This window comes from Drosophila subobscura, chromosome U (assembly GCF_008121235.1).
Source record: "Drosophila subobscura isolate 14011-0131.10 chromosome U, UCBerk_Dsub_1.0, whole genome shotgun sequence".
In the NCBI taxonomy this organism is placed as follows: domain Eukaryota; kingdom Metazoa; phylum Arthropoda; class Insecta; order Diptera; family Drosophilidae; genus Drosophila; species Drosophila subobscura.
This window is the reverse complement of record NC_048534.1, coordinates 5,727,376-5,744,394: the sequence shown is the minus strand read 5'-3', so window position 1 is coordinate 5,744,394 and position 17,019 is coordinate 5,727,376. Positions and strand designations below refer to the sequence as shown.

Sequence of the window (17,019 nt, the reverse complement as noted above, 5' to 3'; positions counted from 1 at the left end):
AAGAGTAGGATCCTTACATCTGGTCAGCATCTTAGATGCTTCATTTATTGTTAGATTTATCACAAATTATTCGATTATCTTAGAGCTCTTAAAGCTCAAGGCTTGGTGGCCAATCTGAGGCGTTCTACCATTTCAGTGAAACCGAAACAGTGTCTCGCGTTGTGTTTTTTTGTAAGCCAATGTAACTTAAAGTAATTTTGGCAACGAGGCACATTGATCGTTGGCGACTCTGATGTCGAGTTCTACTTCAAAATCCCCATCGCTATAGGGCACGTTTGAGCGTAGAAAAGCATCCATAATGCGCGCCTGGCAGCGACCCACCAGCATGGACGAGCGCCAGTCCTCCGCGTACTCCGGCTCCTTCTTGCTCTCCAACGGCGCATAGATTGGCTTCAATGGACAATTGTAGTGGCGCATATTCGCACGCTTGCTGCCAACGCGCCGATAATTCACGTGCTTGCAGACGGCACACTCAAACGCACGGGTCAGCGATTGGTCACCCATGTGCGTGCGACGCGTAATTAAATCGTGGAGTAATTTTTGGTTTTGTATGGGATGACTGCGATTCAGTTTGTGGCCGCGATACGAGTTGTATTCGGTTTTGTTTTCAGATAATTCCAACAAAAAAACTTGCCCAAGGCGGCGGCATTCGGGAAATCATCGACAAATATGGCTGATTTCAGTTGCGGCTGCCAGTCCTGAAAGGGGGGGATAGTATTAGGAATCATTTTTGGAGCCTACTCCTTTCATTCTCTACTCACTTTAATGCTGGGCGAACCAAAGTATATGGGGATGACGCCAATTACCAAGGGACGCCAAAACTTTTCGGTTATATAATCCTCGCACACGGCATTCTCAATGGCAATCATAAATTTATATTTGGCCAAAAAGCGCAGCATTTCCGTTGAATACAAATTGTTTAGATAATCAACTTGCAGTCTGCGAAAACAACAACAACGAAACTCATCAATTTTGGTGCTTAAAAACATTTGCCGCTGCATCTAATTTTGATGTAAATGTTTATGTCTGTTTATGTTCTTTGTGTGTGTTGTTTGTGGGTGGGTTTGATTCAGTTTGATTCTTCGTCGCTGTCTTTCCAGAGACGATTTCGTTTCTCTGGCTCAAAGAAAGCCACCAAAAGGTCTTGATTTTTCTTTGCTTCCAGACATTTCTTGCACTCCTTTCCCTGGCACACATGCCGCCCCTCAAGGCGACGACGCTTGGGCAGGCGCTGTCCATCTTCATTCATATCAAGCGAATAGTTTGAGTCCAGCGGTGTGCTGGAATCAGTGCCTGTTGTGGATCCCATCGAATCAACCAAGGAATCCGTGGATGCTATCTGGCTCATGCTTGAGTTAGATGTTGCCTGGCTCACGCTTGAGTTGGATGTTGCCTGGCTCACGCTTGAGTTGGATATTGCCTGTCTCACGCTTGAGTTGGATATTGCCTGTCTCACGCTTGAGTTGGATGGTCCCGCTCTCATGGCTCCGCGCTGGCTTATCACACGTTCAATGATCGCTTTGTAGTGGTCCTCCTGCACAGGTCTAAGAGACTCAGAGTGCACTGTGACAACTGTCACAATCCTGGCAGGAACGATAGCGGGCGACGAAGTAGAAGTTTTCCCTTCATCAGGCTCAATATTTGTCAGGCACTTTGGGCAGCCAGTTGAGTGCTGCTCCGTGGCGGCACCGGCAGCGTCAGCGGCTGCTGATGTGCCCGGCAATTCGCAGAACTTCTCAAACCAGCACTCGCGGCAGCAGATCTCCGCCAGCGGCTCCTCTGCCTGCGGCTCGTCTGCCTGCTTGGTGGCCTTTTTCTTGGAAGCAGCAGGCTTCGGCTCCTTCTTTTTCGGTGATTTCTTATTAGGCGGCTTCTTGCTGCCGCGATTGGAAGGTGCCATCTTGGTTAAATATTCCTCTTTAAATATATTTTTGAATATTTAAAGTTTCGGGAAACGAAACTGAGCTGAGACTGAGCGACGATTGTCGGAGCGAGTGAGTGAATGAATGAATGAGTTTGTGTGAAATGTTTATCGAGTGGCCGCCTTTGGTTCTCTTATAATTGTACTTGCCTCTTGGGCAGATCTTTGTTGCGCAGACAACTGCCAAACGAGTCCACCGAGATGTGTCGCATCAGCTCCTTCATGTAGTCCTCGCGGCCGGACATGGTGTTGCAGTCGCTCTGCAGAAACACCACCGATGGCGACGGTCCGTTCACATTCGATGACTTGTAGTCAAACGACATGACATAGTCCATCGAGGTGAGATCCTGGGCGCTGGGCAGCCACTGGGTCGTCAGTGGCATATCGCTGTAGCGGCTAAAGGTGGACGTAAAGTTAAAGTGCTGCAGAAAGTCATCAAAGGGCAGGAAGGGGACGTTCCTGGGCGACTCCTCGTGCAGCAGTGCCCACACTTGGTGTGAGCTGCGTGGCAGCGGAAAGTCCGCCGTAGTTAGATACGAGCCATAAAAGAGAACTGCCTGAAAAATTATGAATAATTAAAATCTCTGTTTTCTGTCTCTCTCTCTTTGTGTCTGCTTATCAGCGGGATGGGCTATAATTGTTGGACTAACCCGCACAAGGGGCAAACGGTCACGACTGTTGGTGAAGCGGCACTCGAAGACGCCGCATCTTCGCTCTTCGTCGTACGGCCAGGGCATCTCCTGCGGCCACCACAACACCTCAATGGGATCCGAGGATTTCCCACTCCCAGCATCCCACTGCTCGAGCATCTGCCAGCAAGCGAACAGAAGCACCCAAAAGGCGAGTAACAGGCACGTGAAGAAAAGGATCCAACGGCGTGCCAGCCGCATGGCTGAGTTTACTCCAAAATATTGTCTTTTTCGTTTATTTTTAATTTTCTGCAATTTCAAAACACATTTTAAAAAACATGGGTAGGGCCGGCCAGTGATGACGACAGGGCAAAACCCTGGTGTGGATCCTGGGAAAAATATACCAAAATATAAAAACAGAAAAAACATTTTTTAAAACCCAGACCCGCACCGGCGACACGCACACCGCAACATACACACCCATCACATACAACACACGTCACATCGTACACACATCACATCATACCCACATCACACACACCAAAACCCGCATGTATTAACGTAGAAAATAGAACGTAAACACATACATATATTAACACCATTAAAATTATATACGAGAAATAATACCCTGCACCCAACAAGCCCCATCACGAATTCACACACCATACCCTTTCTTTCTCTACAACCTCCTCCGCAATTCATATATTTATTCCCGGTAACAATCATCACTTTACACAAGCACACATACTTATTTTTTTGGATGTAAGATTCCGTACACAACTCATATCACAGATATACCTTCTCGGACTGAACAGTCCACAGTACGCAAATTAAAATAAAATAAAATAGAAAAAAAAACAACACAAAGTATTTTAGGATAGTTTTTTTTGTTAAGTTCCAGTTCGTCAATCTATGTAAGCGGAGTCTATTTTCCCCCCCGAAAACCACACCCCGTTCTAATTTATACACATGCAATAACTACTAACAAGAGCTCTTTTTAGTTTAAGTTAACCATTTGAATTTGCATTTAAATTTCTATTACAGCCGGTTTGTTGACATTAAATTGGGGATGCCACCTCGGGCGAAAAAATAGAATCCGTCAGTATTTTTCTTTGAATGTCAGTATTTTTATGTTAGTATTTATTTAATCCGCAAGGTAAAAGTCAGTCAAGGTGAAAATGTTTTAGGAATTAAGTAGATTTATAAGACGAAAGAAATAATGAATTATATTTGAAGATTTGAAAGAAAAATGAAAGTGGAGTAGAGATCCTTAGTTTGGGTGGGACGAGAAGGGCGGAAGAGTGAACCTAATGTTTTGTTATGGGAACGCTCAACAGGTTGAACGCTCATGGAAGGGAGGGACTCGCAATGGTCAAATACAACACCGACTGACCCCGCCGAAACGAGTGCCAATGTAGATGCGTAAAAAAAAAAAAAAAAAACTAGATCTGTCCGTTGCACGCGAGAAAGTAGGTTTTTTGTTAAATCCGTCCCCTGGCTATCGGGTCGGAAACACCCCTGACTTCCCCGAGAGCTAGCCGGGAACGATAGACCAGGGCGGCAAAAAGGCGAATCATAACAAATGGCGCCCAATGGAAATGAATGGCATCGGTTTTAAATGGGGGGTCGAAGATACCCTGTTTGAGAGTGAGCCAGAGAGTTAGAACTCAGCTGGTCCGTGAGCCGGGAATAGACCCCAGCCATAGTAGCCGTTGAGGAGGAGAATTCAGCAGGGGTCTCCAGAGTCGTGGTCCTGGGGTAGCCAAATGGACTATAGCCACGTTGTCCGACTCGTGGAGGCCTCGAAGAGATTTGACGAGTGGATACCTCGAGTTGTGGTCCTGGTGTAGCCAAATGGGCTACAGTCACGTTGTCCGACTCGAGGGGTCCACGGATCGGATCGGAAGAGTTGTCGGGGGTCTCGGGTTGTGGTCCGTGCGGTGCCGAGAAGGCATCAGCATCGTTGTCCAATTCGGGGGGTCCAAGACAATTTAAACAAAACAGTAAGGGAGTTGGCACTCCAAAGAAAAAAAAAAGGCGGAAATTAATTGCGAGGGAAAAGGATTGGTTCACTCACCGACTGCAAACTTGAATTGCAGGTGTCTCTCGTCTCGCCCAACAGATTGTTTAGTTGCAAGGGAATATTTGTCTTTGTTTACGTGTTTATTCTCGAGGGCTGAATATCCTCACTAACATTGGATACAGACAATTTTAGAAGTAGGATTAAATACATAGGTCAGCGGAATAGGGTTTTGTTTTGGTAGAAGAGTTATTTACTTGTTAGCTTTATTATTTATTTAGACGAATAAGTGTACATGGATGTTTATTTATTTATTTAGATTTAAAACTATTTATTTATTTAAACAATTTTTGGGGGTTTAATCGCAGATTTATTGTTGGAGTGTTTATTTATTTATTTTCTCGTCGTCCTTCAGGGTGTTTATGTTTTTTTGGAATAGGTTAGGTAGTGGAGAAAGCCGTGTTTACGTATATTAAGGCGAAGTAGGAATCGGAGTGGAGAGAGATTGGTGTATGAGTGAACCGGCGGAATTCAAAGGGTCGGGGAAAACTAGGCGAAGTCCGGAGGTTCCGAGAAGGTTCCAGCCATACAGGATGCCGACTACTAGGTCCCAGGACGGGAAACCCGGCACAAGACCAGAAAGGGCGGTGATGGAACTGGAAGATCCGGAGGAGGGGGCTGTAGGAGGCCAGCCTCCAAGTCACAGAGACCGCGAGATACCCAGCGATCTGAGATCGGCCGTAAATTTGGCGATAGCTCAGGCTCAGGAGACGTATCGGGCATCGTTTGGTCAACAGATGGAAGCGCTCAGGGCCTCGATGCAAGCGGATATGCTCGAGTTCATGAAGGGTATAAATGCGGTAGTCGGCTCGCTGAAAGCGGAGCAGACTCTAAGCGACGCAGATAAAAGAAATCGAGGGTCGCACAACACCAGTCTTGGAGGAGGTCCGCCGGAGATTCCCGCGAACCAACAGGCACAACCGACACACTTGTTCGTGGACAACCGGACGTTGGAAGCCGAACAGAGACCGAGCATGGAGCAGAGACCCGTTGAGGACTGGCTGTTCAACGTAAGGGGCCCGGGAGCACAGGCAAATGTAAATAGGAGTCGTCCCAGCTACGGAGAGGCCAGGCAGGAGCCGGTGCAAATAAGGAGATGGGGACTGAGCTTTGATGGCGATCCGAAGGGAATGCCGGTATCGGAGTTCATATTCCGAGTGGAGCATTTGCAGACGGTGTACCAGGTAGCATGGGCGGAAGTGCTGAAAGCTTTTCACACTCTGGTTACGGGCCATGCTAGGGACTGGTACTGGATGTATGTACGGACCGCAGGTGTGCCGGACTGGCCTAGCCTGAGATATGGACTCCAGCAGCAGTTCCAGGTGCGAAAAACGGAGTTCGAGCGAGAACAGGAGCTCAGAGAACGACGGCAGCGACACGGGGAGTCGACAGACCAGTACATCCAGGAGATGCTGTTGTTGAAGTCGAGATTGGTGAATCCATTTTCGGACTACGAGCTGATTAAGATCATCAAGATCAATGTCAAGGACTCCATCTCGAGGGTGATTTACCCGATGCAGATTCCGAATCTGCAGAAGCTGCGGGAAGAGTGTGCCGAGGCCGAGAAGCTGCTGACGACCCGATGGGCAAGGATTGGTCCAGATTATGGGGTGCTAGGCGCAGGGAAGATCCCAAAGTGCACGAGGTCGAAGCGACGAATCACGAGCTGGAGGATCGTACAGAGGCATTAGAGGCCGTCTATAGGACGAAGGATTCGGGAGGTGACCGGGCACAATTGAAGTGTTGGAATTGTGCGCAGCCAGGACACACATATTTTGAATGTGAGTCAGAAGTGCGGAACATATTCTGCTACAAGTGTGGGTCTGCCGGGGTAATCCTCCCTAAATGTCCGAAATGTCGGCCGGGAAACGGGAGAAGGAGCACGACGCAATTGGAGGGGTCGCGTTCCACGAGCAGCCAATAGTTCTGCCCTCCAACTATACGGTAGAATTACATGCAGGGGACATACCTAGAATTAAGGACAATAATATACATAAAGCAATTTATAAAATAAACCAAGCGGTGTTACCTGAGGCGAGAGGGTCCGAGCGTAAGCCGTTACAGGAAAGGTGGCAGCGGTATAACCAGGCCAGGAGAAGAATATTGGGGGACCAGCGGGCGGAGACAAGCCTAACGAGGTCGGCTAGAGCACAGAGGGCTCGGGACCGGTTCCGGATACGCCAGAGGAAACGACGTGGCATATGTGCAGCAATCCGTTCTGCAGTAAGCCGGGACGAGAGGCCGTTTGCGCACGTGAGTCTAGGTCCGAAGACGCTGATGGGACTGCTCGATACGGGGGCATCAGTGAGCCTGCTGGGAAGAGGGGGATTGGAGATCATTGAGGAATTGAAGCTTAAGCTAAAAGACGCGAAAACAATATCGGTACAAACTGCGGGCGGCACACCTCATCAGATCCTAGGCCATGTGAAAGTAGTGATGGCATACAAAGGCCAGAAGCACCCGATGGAGTTGTTCTTGTGTCCGTCATTGAAGCAATCTCTGTATCTGGGCGTCGATTTCTGGCGAAAGTTTGGATTGGCACCGCAGATAGTAGGCCTGGAACGAGAAGAGGAATTAGAAGAGATCGAGGCAGAACTGCTGACGAGAAGTACACCGACGGAACCTCATGCCTTAACCCCGTCGCAGCAAGTACGCATGGAACAGGTGAAGGACAAATTTCGGTGTTTTGACAAGCACGGATTAGGAAGGACGACGATAGTCAAACACGAGATACGTCTGGTGGAGGGAGCCGTGCCTGTGAAGGAACGCTTTTACCCAGTATCCCCGGCGGTGCAGGAGCTGTTGTTTGCGGAAGTCGACGAAATGTTGCGTCTTGGAGTGGTCGAGCTGAGCGAAAGCCCGTGGAGCAATCGGGTGACTCTGGTCCGTAAGCCTGGGAAGAACCGGTTGTGTTTGGATGCACGGAAGCTGAATACTCTGACCGTCAAAGATGCGTACCCGCTTCAGAGTATCGAGTCGATCCTGAGTCGTGTGGAGGACACCGTGTTCATCAGTAGCATCGACCTGAAGCATGCGTTTTGGCAGATAGAGCTGGAGCCGGAGAGTAGAACGTATACGGCATTTACGGTTCCAGGGAGACCACTCTATCAGTTTAAATCAATGCCGTTCGGTTTGTGTAACGCAGCCCAGCGGTTGTGTCGGTTGATGGACCGAGTTATCCCGCAGCGACTCCGAAGCCACGTGTTTGTGTATTTGGACGACCTGTTGGTGATTTCCCGAACGTTTGAGGAGCACGTGAAGCTACTAGAGGAAGTCGCAAAGTGCCTGGAGACTGCAAACCTGACAATAGGAAAGAAAAGTCTAAGTTCTGCTACAAGTATCTGAAATACCTGGGGTACATCGTGGGCGATGGCGCACTGAGGACCGACCCAGAGAAGGTGCAAGCGATCGTACAGATACCGATGCCGAAGAACGTGAGGCAAGTCAGGAGATTTTTGGGTACGGCGGGCTGGTATCGGCGATTCATCCGGAATTTCTCGGCACTTTCAGCCCCTCTCACAGACTGCCTGAAAGGAAAAGGACAATTTCAACTAACAACGGACGCACGAGACTCTTTTGAGGAGTTAAAAAAGGCACTTACCAGCGCGCCGGTATTGCATCACCCGGACTTTAAGAAGCACTTCTTCATCCAGTGTGATGCAAGTCATGTGGGAATCGGTGCGGTTCTTTTCCAGAAGGACGAGGAGGAAGCCGAACACCCCATTGCTTTCTTTTCGGCGAAGCTGAGAGGCGCTCAACTAAACTATAGTGTGCCAGAGAAGGAGTGTCTAGCGGCAGTGAGAGCCATAGAGAAGTTCCGGGCTTACGTAGAGCTGATGCCATTCACTGTAATCACTGATCACGCGAGCCTGCAGTGGCTGATGCGTTTCAAAGCGCTGGATGGTAGGCTAGCGAGATGGTCTATAGCTCTGCAGGCATACAACTTCGAGATAGAGCATCGGAAGGGAAAGGATAACATCGTCGCCGACATGCTGTCTCGTCCGTTTGACTTAGAAGCAATCGACTTTCTGGAGTTCGAGACTACAGCATTCGAGGACGAGGACTACCTGAAAAGGATAGAGGCGGTTAAGATCGATGGAGAAATGTTTCCAGACCTGAAGGTGGAGGATGGATTGCTGTTTAGGCGTACACAATTTTCCCGACCGGAACTGGAGGAGTTCCAGTGGAAGCTATGGATCCCTGAGGCGCTGACAAGATCGTTGATCCAGCAGGCACACGACAGCGATGTGGCAATGCACGGAGGAGTTGGGAGAACACTGGGGCGACTGCGGCAATGGTACTATTGGCCCCGTATGACGGTACAGGTGAAGGCATATGTTGCGGATTGCGATACCTGCAAAGAGACCAAACATTCGACACAAGTTAGTCGTCCAATGATGGGTGCCGAGACTGTAACCGAAAGGCCGATGCAGAAGATATACCTCGACTTTCTGGGTCCATATCCTAGAACCCGAAGGGGGAATGTAGTCATCTTGATAGTCCTTGATCACATGTCTCGATTTGTTTGGCTGAAGGCCTTGCCCAAAGCCACATCGGCGGCCGTTATCCAATTCCTGCATGAGGAGGTCTTCGCACAGTTTGGCGTTCCTGAAATGGTACACACGGACAACGGAAAGCAATTTGTATCAGCGGAATTTGCACATTTCTTGACCAAAAGAAGTATAGCTCACATGAAATCTGGGAATTATGCACCACAGGCGAACGCGGCAGAACGCGTGAATCAGACCGTTCTCGCAGCGATCCGGACTTATGTCAGCGAAGATCACACACGCTGGGATGAGAAATTGCCGGAGATACAGGGGGCGGCCAGGAGTGCGATACACACAGCCATAGGCACGTCACCATACTTTGCTGTTCGGGCAGCACATGTTCACCAGTGGGCGAGACTACAAATTAGCACGGAGACTGGGAGCCTTGAACGACGCGCAAGTATCACTCGTGGCAAGACAAGACCAGCAGGAAATCATCCGCGATGAGGTCCGGAAGAATGCGCATGAGGCCTACAAAGAGATCGAAGGAGCAGTATGATCGAAAGGCGAGAGATCCGGTACTTACCAGGACAGGAAGTGTATAAGCGGAACTTCGTATTAAGCAATTTTAAAAACAACATCAATGCCAAGTTTAGTCGGAAGTATGGAAAGTGCAGAGTGGTCCGGAGCTTGGGAAACAGCTTATATGAACTGGAAACGCTGCAGGGGGCACGGATAGGAGTGTTCCATGCAAAGGACATCAAACAGTAGCCTGGTTCTCTCGGTCGGTAGAGCATAAGACTCCGCATCTCAGGGCGTGGGCGATGGCCTACGTTTGGGCTCCGAAAATCCGAAAGCCGCCTTGGTTTTGCACTCCCGTTTCGACGGCAGGACCTTTAAACGAGTGTGGTGTTAGGGACGGCTTTTGGAGGTAGCCGATAACCGACAGGGCTGGAGAAGGAGAGGAGGCAGCGGCCTCTGGTGTGGATCCTGGGAGGCTGGAAAAGGGTTAGAAGGTGGCAAGGAAGAGGAGAGAAGAAAAACGTGTGCGTGGAGGTTAGATTTGGATGGAGAGTTTCCGGGAAAAAGAGAGGCCAGAAGGAAATCGCCAGAAAAACTGGAAGAAAAAAGATTTAAAAAAAATAATAAAAATAAAAATAAATAAGTGAGCAGCCCATACACCAAAGGACGACAACGAGGCGACGACAGCACAGCGGACATCATTCAAGGAGCCGACAGCTGGGTCAGCGCCAAGACTGGCCCGGCCGGAGCACCCTGGAGGAACATACAGGGAGCGGCAATCAGCGCGAACGGCGGCCAGATCCAGACGAAGACACCAGACCCGCACCGGCGACACGCACACCGCAACATACACACCCATCACATTTACTCGATTCTGATATTCGGCTTAATATTACCAGCTAGGTAGGGTTCTCAGAACTAAAACTATAAATTTATCAAAATTATATACCGATAAACTTAAATATACATTCAACTCATTTGAGCAGTTCAAATATCCCGAAAAGTATTAAATATACCGTAAAGATTGTGACTGAAACTTGCACCCTGTTGCCGGTTTTAGTTTGCAATTTTCAGTCACAACAGCTGTTGGTGTTGTAAAACGTCTGTTTATCGCCGAGCGTCGTATTACACACGTACCGCGACGTACTATACACGGAAAGGGTTTAGTTTGCAAGTTTGTGTACATTCAATGCACAGAAAAATTTTCACTACTTGTTTTTTCACTATTTATATTTGGTTTGGAAACAGAACTGAAAATTGTGGAATTTCTGTTCTCCTTTATTTCACTTTTGCTGAAGTATAAATATCAATTTATGTGCATTCACAGTTTAATAATTTCTTGAATTTAATTCTTCTCAAATTTCACGGTCCTCCCGATGCGAGCTTTTGCGTAAAAATGATTTCCCGAAACGTTGCTGATTTCTGGTTCACCCCCGATCTGGCTCCCAAATAGTTCTTGTTCGCAGAACTATCGTATGCTAGAAGATACTTCTCGCATGAAATGTCACAGTATTAGCGTTTGCCCAAATTTCGGACGTATAATCACTAAAAAGAATTTAAACTTTGCAATAAACCAAAAAGTAATTAAATAATCCAATCATTCAACAAACTCCATCATGCAGGAGTTAACGTGTACGCCCTAACGTAGGTGTCGCTGCCCACTTTTCGCGCTTTTCAACACTGCAGTACGTCATCAAAATATTGTTCCATTTACAAATTGCTCAATTAATGTAAAACCACTGAAAATCAACGATAAATATGCGAGCTACAGCACCCATTCATAGCCAATGAGAGTGAAGCCAAGGGACAGGGCCCAAAATGCAACATTTGGCCTTAATGGACTGCACAAAACAGGCAGAAAGCAAATATTGACATAACACGTCAACGATTGAGTGGCGGAGAGGAAGCCACAGCAGTCAGCAGCCAGGCAGCAACAACAGACCATACGGCGAGGGATTTGGTAGCAAAAAGTATGTGTTATGGCCACAACGCGAACCCAGGGAGATGCTGAGACAGGAAACGGACAGCAGCAGCAGCAGCAGGGGAACAGCAGGAAGCACTCCACAGCCAGCACTGGAGGAATTCTTAGCGGAGCACCTGCAGCCAGCTGGCAGAGCTGCTACTACTGCACAAGAGAGCATTTCAAGAGCATACAAGAGTTTGTCAGGTGCGTAGACATCAGTTAAGTGTACAATAAAAACATTACTCATCCAGTTATCCATTTTAGTCACCTGCGTAATCGTCATTGTACGCGTGAAGGCGGCTCTTTTGTGTGCCGATATGGCTTCAATGGTGTGTGTGCCTCCCTGCCGCTGGATGGTGTCTCGGATCGGGATTACGATGCCCATGTGGCCAAGTATCACGTGAATCAGTTGACTCGTGAGATGCCGCCCGAGTGGGGCGTCTATTCGGCGGCGCAGAATCTGCCGGCCGTTCTCAATGATCCATCGCGTGGCAAGCAGAGCAATTTGTTTACCAAAAAGTGGGGCGAACAGTTTGTGGAGCGCACGCATGTGCCGGCATCCGCCAGACTGCCGGACATCACCCATGCGGACTTTGCCGTGTATTTGGGCAGCATTGGGAAGCGTTATCGCTGGCACGAACGACGGCAGCAGCAGCTGGAGCGGGACATACCGTTGGAGAACGGCACTGGCGGCGGCGCCATTGGCAGTCCCACGCATTTGAGTTCTGTGCCGGATATATTCCTGAAGTCGCAGCTGCAGCTGCATCATGCGCCCACCTTCAAGCAGGTCTTTCCTGACCTCATGCAATCCTCGGACTCGAGTCCGGCCACGCACCAGCAGACGGGACGGCAGCTGCAGGAGCAGCTCAGTCAGTATCTGGACGTTGTGGAGGTGAAGATAGCACAGCAGGTGTCCCAGAAGTCAGCGGCCTTCTTCCATGCCATGACCACGCAGCACGCCATCCTCGCGGAAATGGAGCAGGCGGCCGAGCAGGTGCGGCAACTGCGTTCGGCCCTCGCCCAGCTGCACAACAGCTCCGTGGTGGATAGCTTTAAGGTGCTGCGCTATGCGAAACGCCGGCAGCACTACAATTTAACCCTCGATAAGCTGCGACTAATGGCCACGGTGCACAAGACGCAGCCCATGCTGCAGCTGCTCCTGGGCACACAGGACTATGTGGCGGCACTGGACCTCATTGGCACGACGCAGGAGATTCTGTCGGCGGAGCTGCTGGGCGTGCACTGCTTCAAGCATCTGCCCATGCAGCTCAGCGAGATGGAGAAGCTCATCGATAAGATGCTGACGACGGAATTTGAGCGTTATGCCGCCTCCGACCTCAACAGACCCCTGACGCCCGAGGGACTGCTAGAGACGGATAGCGTGTGCGCGGAGGAGGACAAGCTGGTGGCCATTGTGATGGGGCTGCTGCGCAAGCAGAATTTTTCCTTTGTGCAGTCGTACCAGCAGGAGGCAATCGCCACCATTCGAGCCATCATCAAGCAGCTGCTCATCGAAGTTTTGTCGCGCAGCGACAGCGACCAGGAGATCAGCCTGACGGGCGCCGGCGAACAGGCCCTGGAGCTGACCCTGCCCGAGTGGATCGCCCTGCTGCAGCGTTCCAGTCAGGCGCTGACCTCCATTCTGGAGCGTATCAAGGCTGTGGTTGGGATAATGCAGCAGACAGCCGATGCCGCCGTTGGGGCGCAGGACACAGTCAATCTGATTGATTCGGAGGCCTTCCTCAGTGCCAGCCACCACGAGCAGCTGCGCTCACAGCTTCAGTTGCTGCTACAGGCCGTTTGCCATTACTGCCACGAGCGTTGTGCCAACATCGTTTCGCCCCAGAGCCTTGAGCGGAGTTCGGCCAGCGAGCAGGAGCTCTCGCAGCTGTCGGACATCGTGGAGCAGTTCAGCGAAACGACCAAGAGCATCTGTGGTGTGTCCAGCGTGCCACTGCAGCTTGCACTCAAGGTGCAGGCCTCCCGCTACGCGCAGCGTTTCCATTCCGAGCACAAGCACAAACTGTCGCTGCTCCTCGACCAGGAGAGATGGCGCCAGGTGGATATACCGCATGAATTCCAGCGCATCATCGAGCGCATGTCCTCGGGCGACTATGCCAAGCCGGAGGGCTCGCTCATCAGCAACGGCGGCGGCAATCCCGTGCTGCTGCTCGAGGGCAAGCAGCCGTATGCTTTGGTCAGTGCCTCGCTGATGCTCATCCAAATGTTGTACGAGTATGGGGGCAGTGCCCATCGTCTGCCGCTCCTTGCCAGCTATCATTCGCGCAACGTAGTGGATCTCCTGCGTTGCTTCAACTCGCGCAGCTGTCAGCTAATCATCGGTGCGGGCGCCATGCGGGTTGCCGGACTAAAGACCATAACTAGCACCAACCTGGCGTTGGTGTCGCGTGCTCTGCAGCTCGTGCTGTGGCTGCTGCCGCGCCTCAAGGAGCACTTTCACACGATGAGCGGCTACGAGGCCATCGAACGCGACTACCAGGGTCACATCAAGGAGATCGAGAACAAGATCCACGGCATTGTGTCGGAGCGCGTGGCCGCGCAGCTAGAGGCCTGGGAGGCGCGTCCGCCCATACCCTCGCAAACCTTTCGCCACATTTCGCGGCATCTGGTGAAGCTGCACGAGGCCATTGCGGGTGTGCTGCCCGAGGCGCAAATCCACGAGATCTACGGCGTGATGCATCGCAACTTCAAGGATCGCCTGAGAGAGCAGCTCCTCAAGCTGAACATCAACAACAATGGGGGGCCGCAGCATGGTGTCGTCACCTCAGAGCTTACCTTTTACATGGAGACTCTGCGCACGCTGAAGGCACTGCCATCGCCACAGCTGGACAATGGCATTCTCGAGGACATCTGGCTCTATTGAAGTATTCCACGAAGCATCATTGCATCTACATTGTTTGTTATACCCATGGATTCCGTAACCCTAACCCATGCTCCCCCCACGTTTACCACGTTATCCTTTACCACGTTATCCTTGTTTTATCGCGTCCTGTATTGAGTTATCTTTAATCCTCTTAATCCTTAATCTACGTATGAATATTTTTGTTTGTTTTGCAATTTGTATATTTGAGTCCTAATTTTTATGTTCCGCCCGAGAAAACGCAGAAAGGATTTTGCACTTTTTGTAATAATTAAGATTATAGTTGGAAGGATGGAAGAAGGCTTATGATTAAACTAAAAAAGATAGTTAATAATTATTAATTGATTAATTACAAACTGATTATAAACAGTGGTAGAGTGGGATAATGTTTGTGGAATGTAATTGGAAGGACTTCCCCTTTAAATGTAAACTTAAAAATATTTATTTTCCCTCTTTAAAGCCCAACGGTTCTTTTGCCACGCATTAAGCCTTGTGGCGTTGCCACATCGTCAAAATTGTTTCCATGACAACAGTTCTTTTGAAACCAAAACAAAACGAAATTTCTTTTAGTAATTTTCTTTCCATGCAATGCGCTTGCCGCAAATCTTTCACAGTTGGCACAAACGTCTACGGCGAATGTTTGAAAAGAGCACAGAAGGTGGTGATAATGCCACGCCCAGCATCCAGGACATTGCCGGTCGATTGGCGGAGGAGCAGCAGCGACTGCGGCAGCTGGAGGCCAGCTCAATGCCGAAGGAGCGGACATTGCTGGTGCTGGGCAGCAAATGTGTGGTAAGGAAAGGAGGCATACGCCGCTTCGGGACATGAAAAATATATCACAGTTTTTTTCTACAGGGCAAATCAACCGCCATCAACAAGTTCTTTGATCGGGAGGAGCACACAACGCGTCCCACTTTGGCACTGGAGTACAGTTTTGGGCGCCGCATTGGCAGTGGCAGGACGCCGCAAGTCATGAACGTTTGGGAGTTAGGCTCTCTGGACAATGCCGATCAGTTGCTGGAGGTGCCCATGCGGACACATGGCCTCCAGCAGCTGGCAGTATTCATAATGGTGGATCTGTCGCAGCCGCAACGCTTCTGGACGGACCTGGAGTGCGCCTACAAGGGTCTGAGGGACACATCGCAGGAGCTGCTGGCACGAATGACACCGCAGCTGAGGGAAACTCTGGAACAGCGAACCCTAGAGCGAGTGGGGCAGCAGAATAAGGAGGATTTGGGCACGCTGGAGCCACTGCCCTTCCCTGTTGTGATTGTTGGTGGGAAATACGATTTGTTCATGACTCTGGATCCATCTTTAAAGAAGGCCATCTGCCGCTGCCTGCGCTCCATGGCGCATCACATTGGTGGCGCTTTGCTCTTCTACTCGCAGAAGGTGCCGAAGCTCTCGAAGGTGCTGCGGGACACCATCAGTCACATGGGCTTTGGCTCACCCAGTCATCCATTTCGCTCTCATGTCACAGACCACAATGAGCCGCTGTCGATTTGGTTTGGCACTGACAGCTGGTCGCGTATTGGCGACACGGGTGTTCAGAGTGTGGAGCGCATTGGAGCCACCTTTGGCGTGGCTGTGCCCCAGTTGCAGCTGGAGAAGCAGCAGCTACAGGCACCCCCAGATCCGGCAAAGGATCCCGGCTTCAAGGAGTCCCTCATCGATGAGATGCGCTCGCAGAAAAACGAAGAACTTGCAACAATCATGAGGGATGTACTGCTCAGGGGAAAGTTTGAAAGTGTTCAAAATTAAATCTAGAAAACGTTTCTACCGATGTCATTTTAACTGTATTATCCTGTCCTATTATAATTCTATCATGGAGTCGATCCCAGCTAAAGCACGCGTTATAAAGATGTTGGGGCGCATTGGGGCGAGTGGAATTCTAACGGAAGTTCGCGTGCAGCTACTCTCCTGTCCACGCATTCAATTTCTGCAAAAGGTTAAAGGACGTGTCCGAATTGGTGATATCGTCGATGTGGAGGACAACAAATTCGAGCATGGCCCTTGGCAGGCATAGATTTACAGTCGCCCGATTACAGACACGACACAAATGCAAGTTAGTGGCACTTATGGTCAATAAGTGGGTGTAATATTTATAGTTTCATAGGTACTTACATGAGATATTGGCGATTGAAGAGAGCTATCAGCGGATAGAAACCCAAGCTGCAATGGAAAAGATAAATTTCCTTAAGCTCTAAATGTTTGGTCTACAGTGGAAAAATTAGCAACAATAATTTAAAATCAGATATAATCAAATATATTAAATGAAACAAATATCTTATAATACATAATCTTACAAATACATATTAATAATAAAACACGGAATTTAAATCTGGCGGTTTTTCGCAGCTTGGAAGCACCGTTTCACACAAAACAGCTGCGTTTCAATTTACCGTTTTGTGGTGGCAGAAGCTTCGTTGCAAAAAGTTTTACAGTTTCACCCCCCAAGCGCGCTCTCGCTCACTCTCTTTGTGAGTCTCTTTCCCTCTCTGTTGCGAGCTCCAAGCGAACGCCAGGCGTCGAG

General features: G+C 49.6%; 5 protein-coding genes across 6 annotated transcripts; 3 read left to right on the top strand and 2 right to left on the bottom strand.

Annotated features, from left to right (window-relative positions):
- Positions 1–13: 13 nt before the first annotated feature.
- Positions 14–2,883, bottom strand: LOC117901073 (alpha-(1,3)-fucosyltransferase B). Its single transcript, XM_034811685.1, is given in 5 exon segments — positions 14–627; positions 630–698; positions 762–939; positions 2,072–2,478; positions 2,572–2,883. Coding segments are annotated over 5 exon segments (1,335 nt in total). The 5' UTR covers positions 2,812–2,883; the 3' UTR covers positions 14–186.
- A 3,431-nt stretch (positions 2,884–6,314) lies between these two features.
- Positions 6,315–7,051, bottom strand: LOC117902038. Of its 2 annotated transcripts, none has more exons than XR_004649356.1 (3): positions 7,021–7,051; positions 6,660–6,940; positions 6,315–6,599 (listed from the first exon to the last, which is right to left on the bottom strand). XR_004649356.1 is itself a non-coding variant. In XM_034813101.1 (3 exons), the coding sequence occupies exons 1-3, from the start codon at positions 7,037–7,039 to the stop codon at positions 6,568–6,570; spliced, it is 336 nt and encodes a 111-aa protein (XP_034668992.1). In that variant the 5' UTR covers positions 7,040–7,044; the 3' UTR covers positions 6,315–6,567. The 2 variants fall into 2 exon arrangements, 1 of the variants encoding a protein (XP_034668992.1); XM_034813101.1 differs by having other exon boundaries at positions 7,017–7,044.
- Positions 7,052–11,306: 4,255 nt separating this feature from the next.
- On the top strand, positions 11,307–14,512 carry LOC117902033 (vacuolar protein sorting-associated protein 54). Its single transcript, XM_034813093.1, has 2 exons — positions 11,307–11,809; positions 11,870–14,512. The coding sequence occupies exons 1-2, from the start codon at positions 11,622–11,624 to the stop codon at positions 14,487–14,489; spliced, it is 2,808 nt and encodes a 935-aa protein (XP_034668984.1). The 5' UTR covers positions 11,307–11,621; the 3' UTR covers positions 14,490–14,512.
- A 419-nt stretch (positions 14,513–14,931) lies between these two features.
- LOC117902036 (cytoplasmic dynein 2 light intermediate chain 1) lies at positions 14,932–16,276 on the top strand. Its single transcript, XM_034813099.1, has 2 exons — positions 14,932–15,278; positions 15,342–16,276. Exons 1-2 carry the CDS (start codon positions 15,075–15,077, stop codon positions 16,245–16,247), a joined length of 1,110 nt encoding a protein of 369 aa, XP_034668990.1. The 5' UTR covers positions 14,932–15,074; the 3' UTR covers positions 16,248–16,276.
- Positions 16,277–16,282: 6 nt separating this feature from the next.
- LOC117902039 (40S ribosomal protein S28) lies at positions 16,283–16,577 on the top strand. Its single transcript, XM_034813103.1, has one exon. The coding sequence runs from the start codon at positions 16,312–16,314 to the stop codon at positions 16,510–16,512; it is 201 nt and encodes a 66-aa protein (XP_034668994.1). The 5' UTR covers positions 16,283–16,311; the 3' UTR covers positions 16,513–16,577.
- The last annotated feature ends 442 nt before the right edge of the window (positions 16,578–17,019 follow it).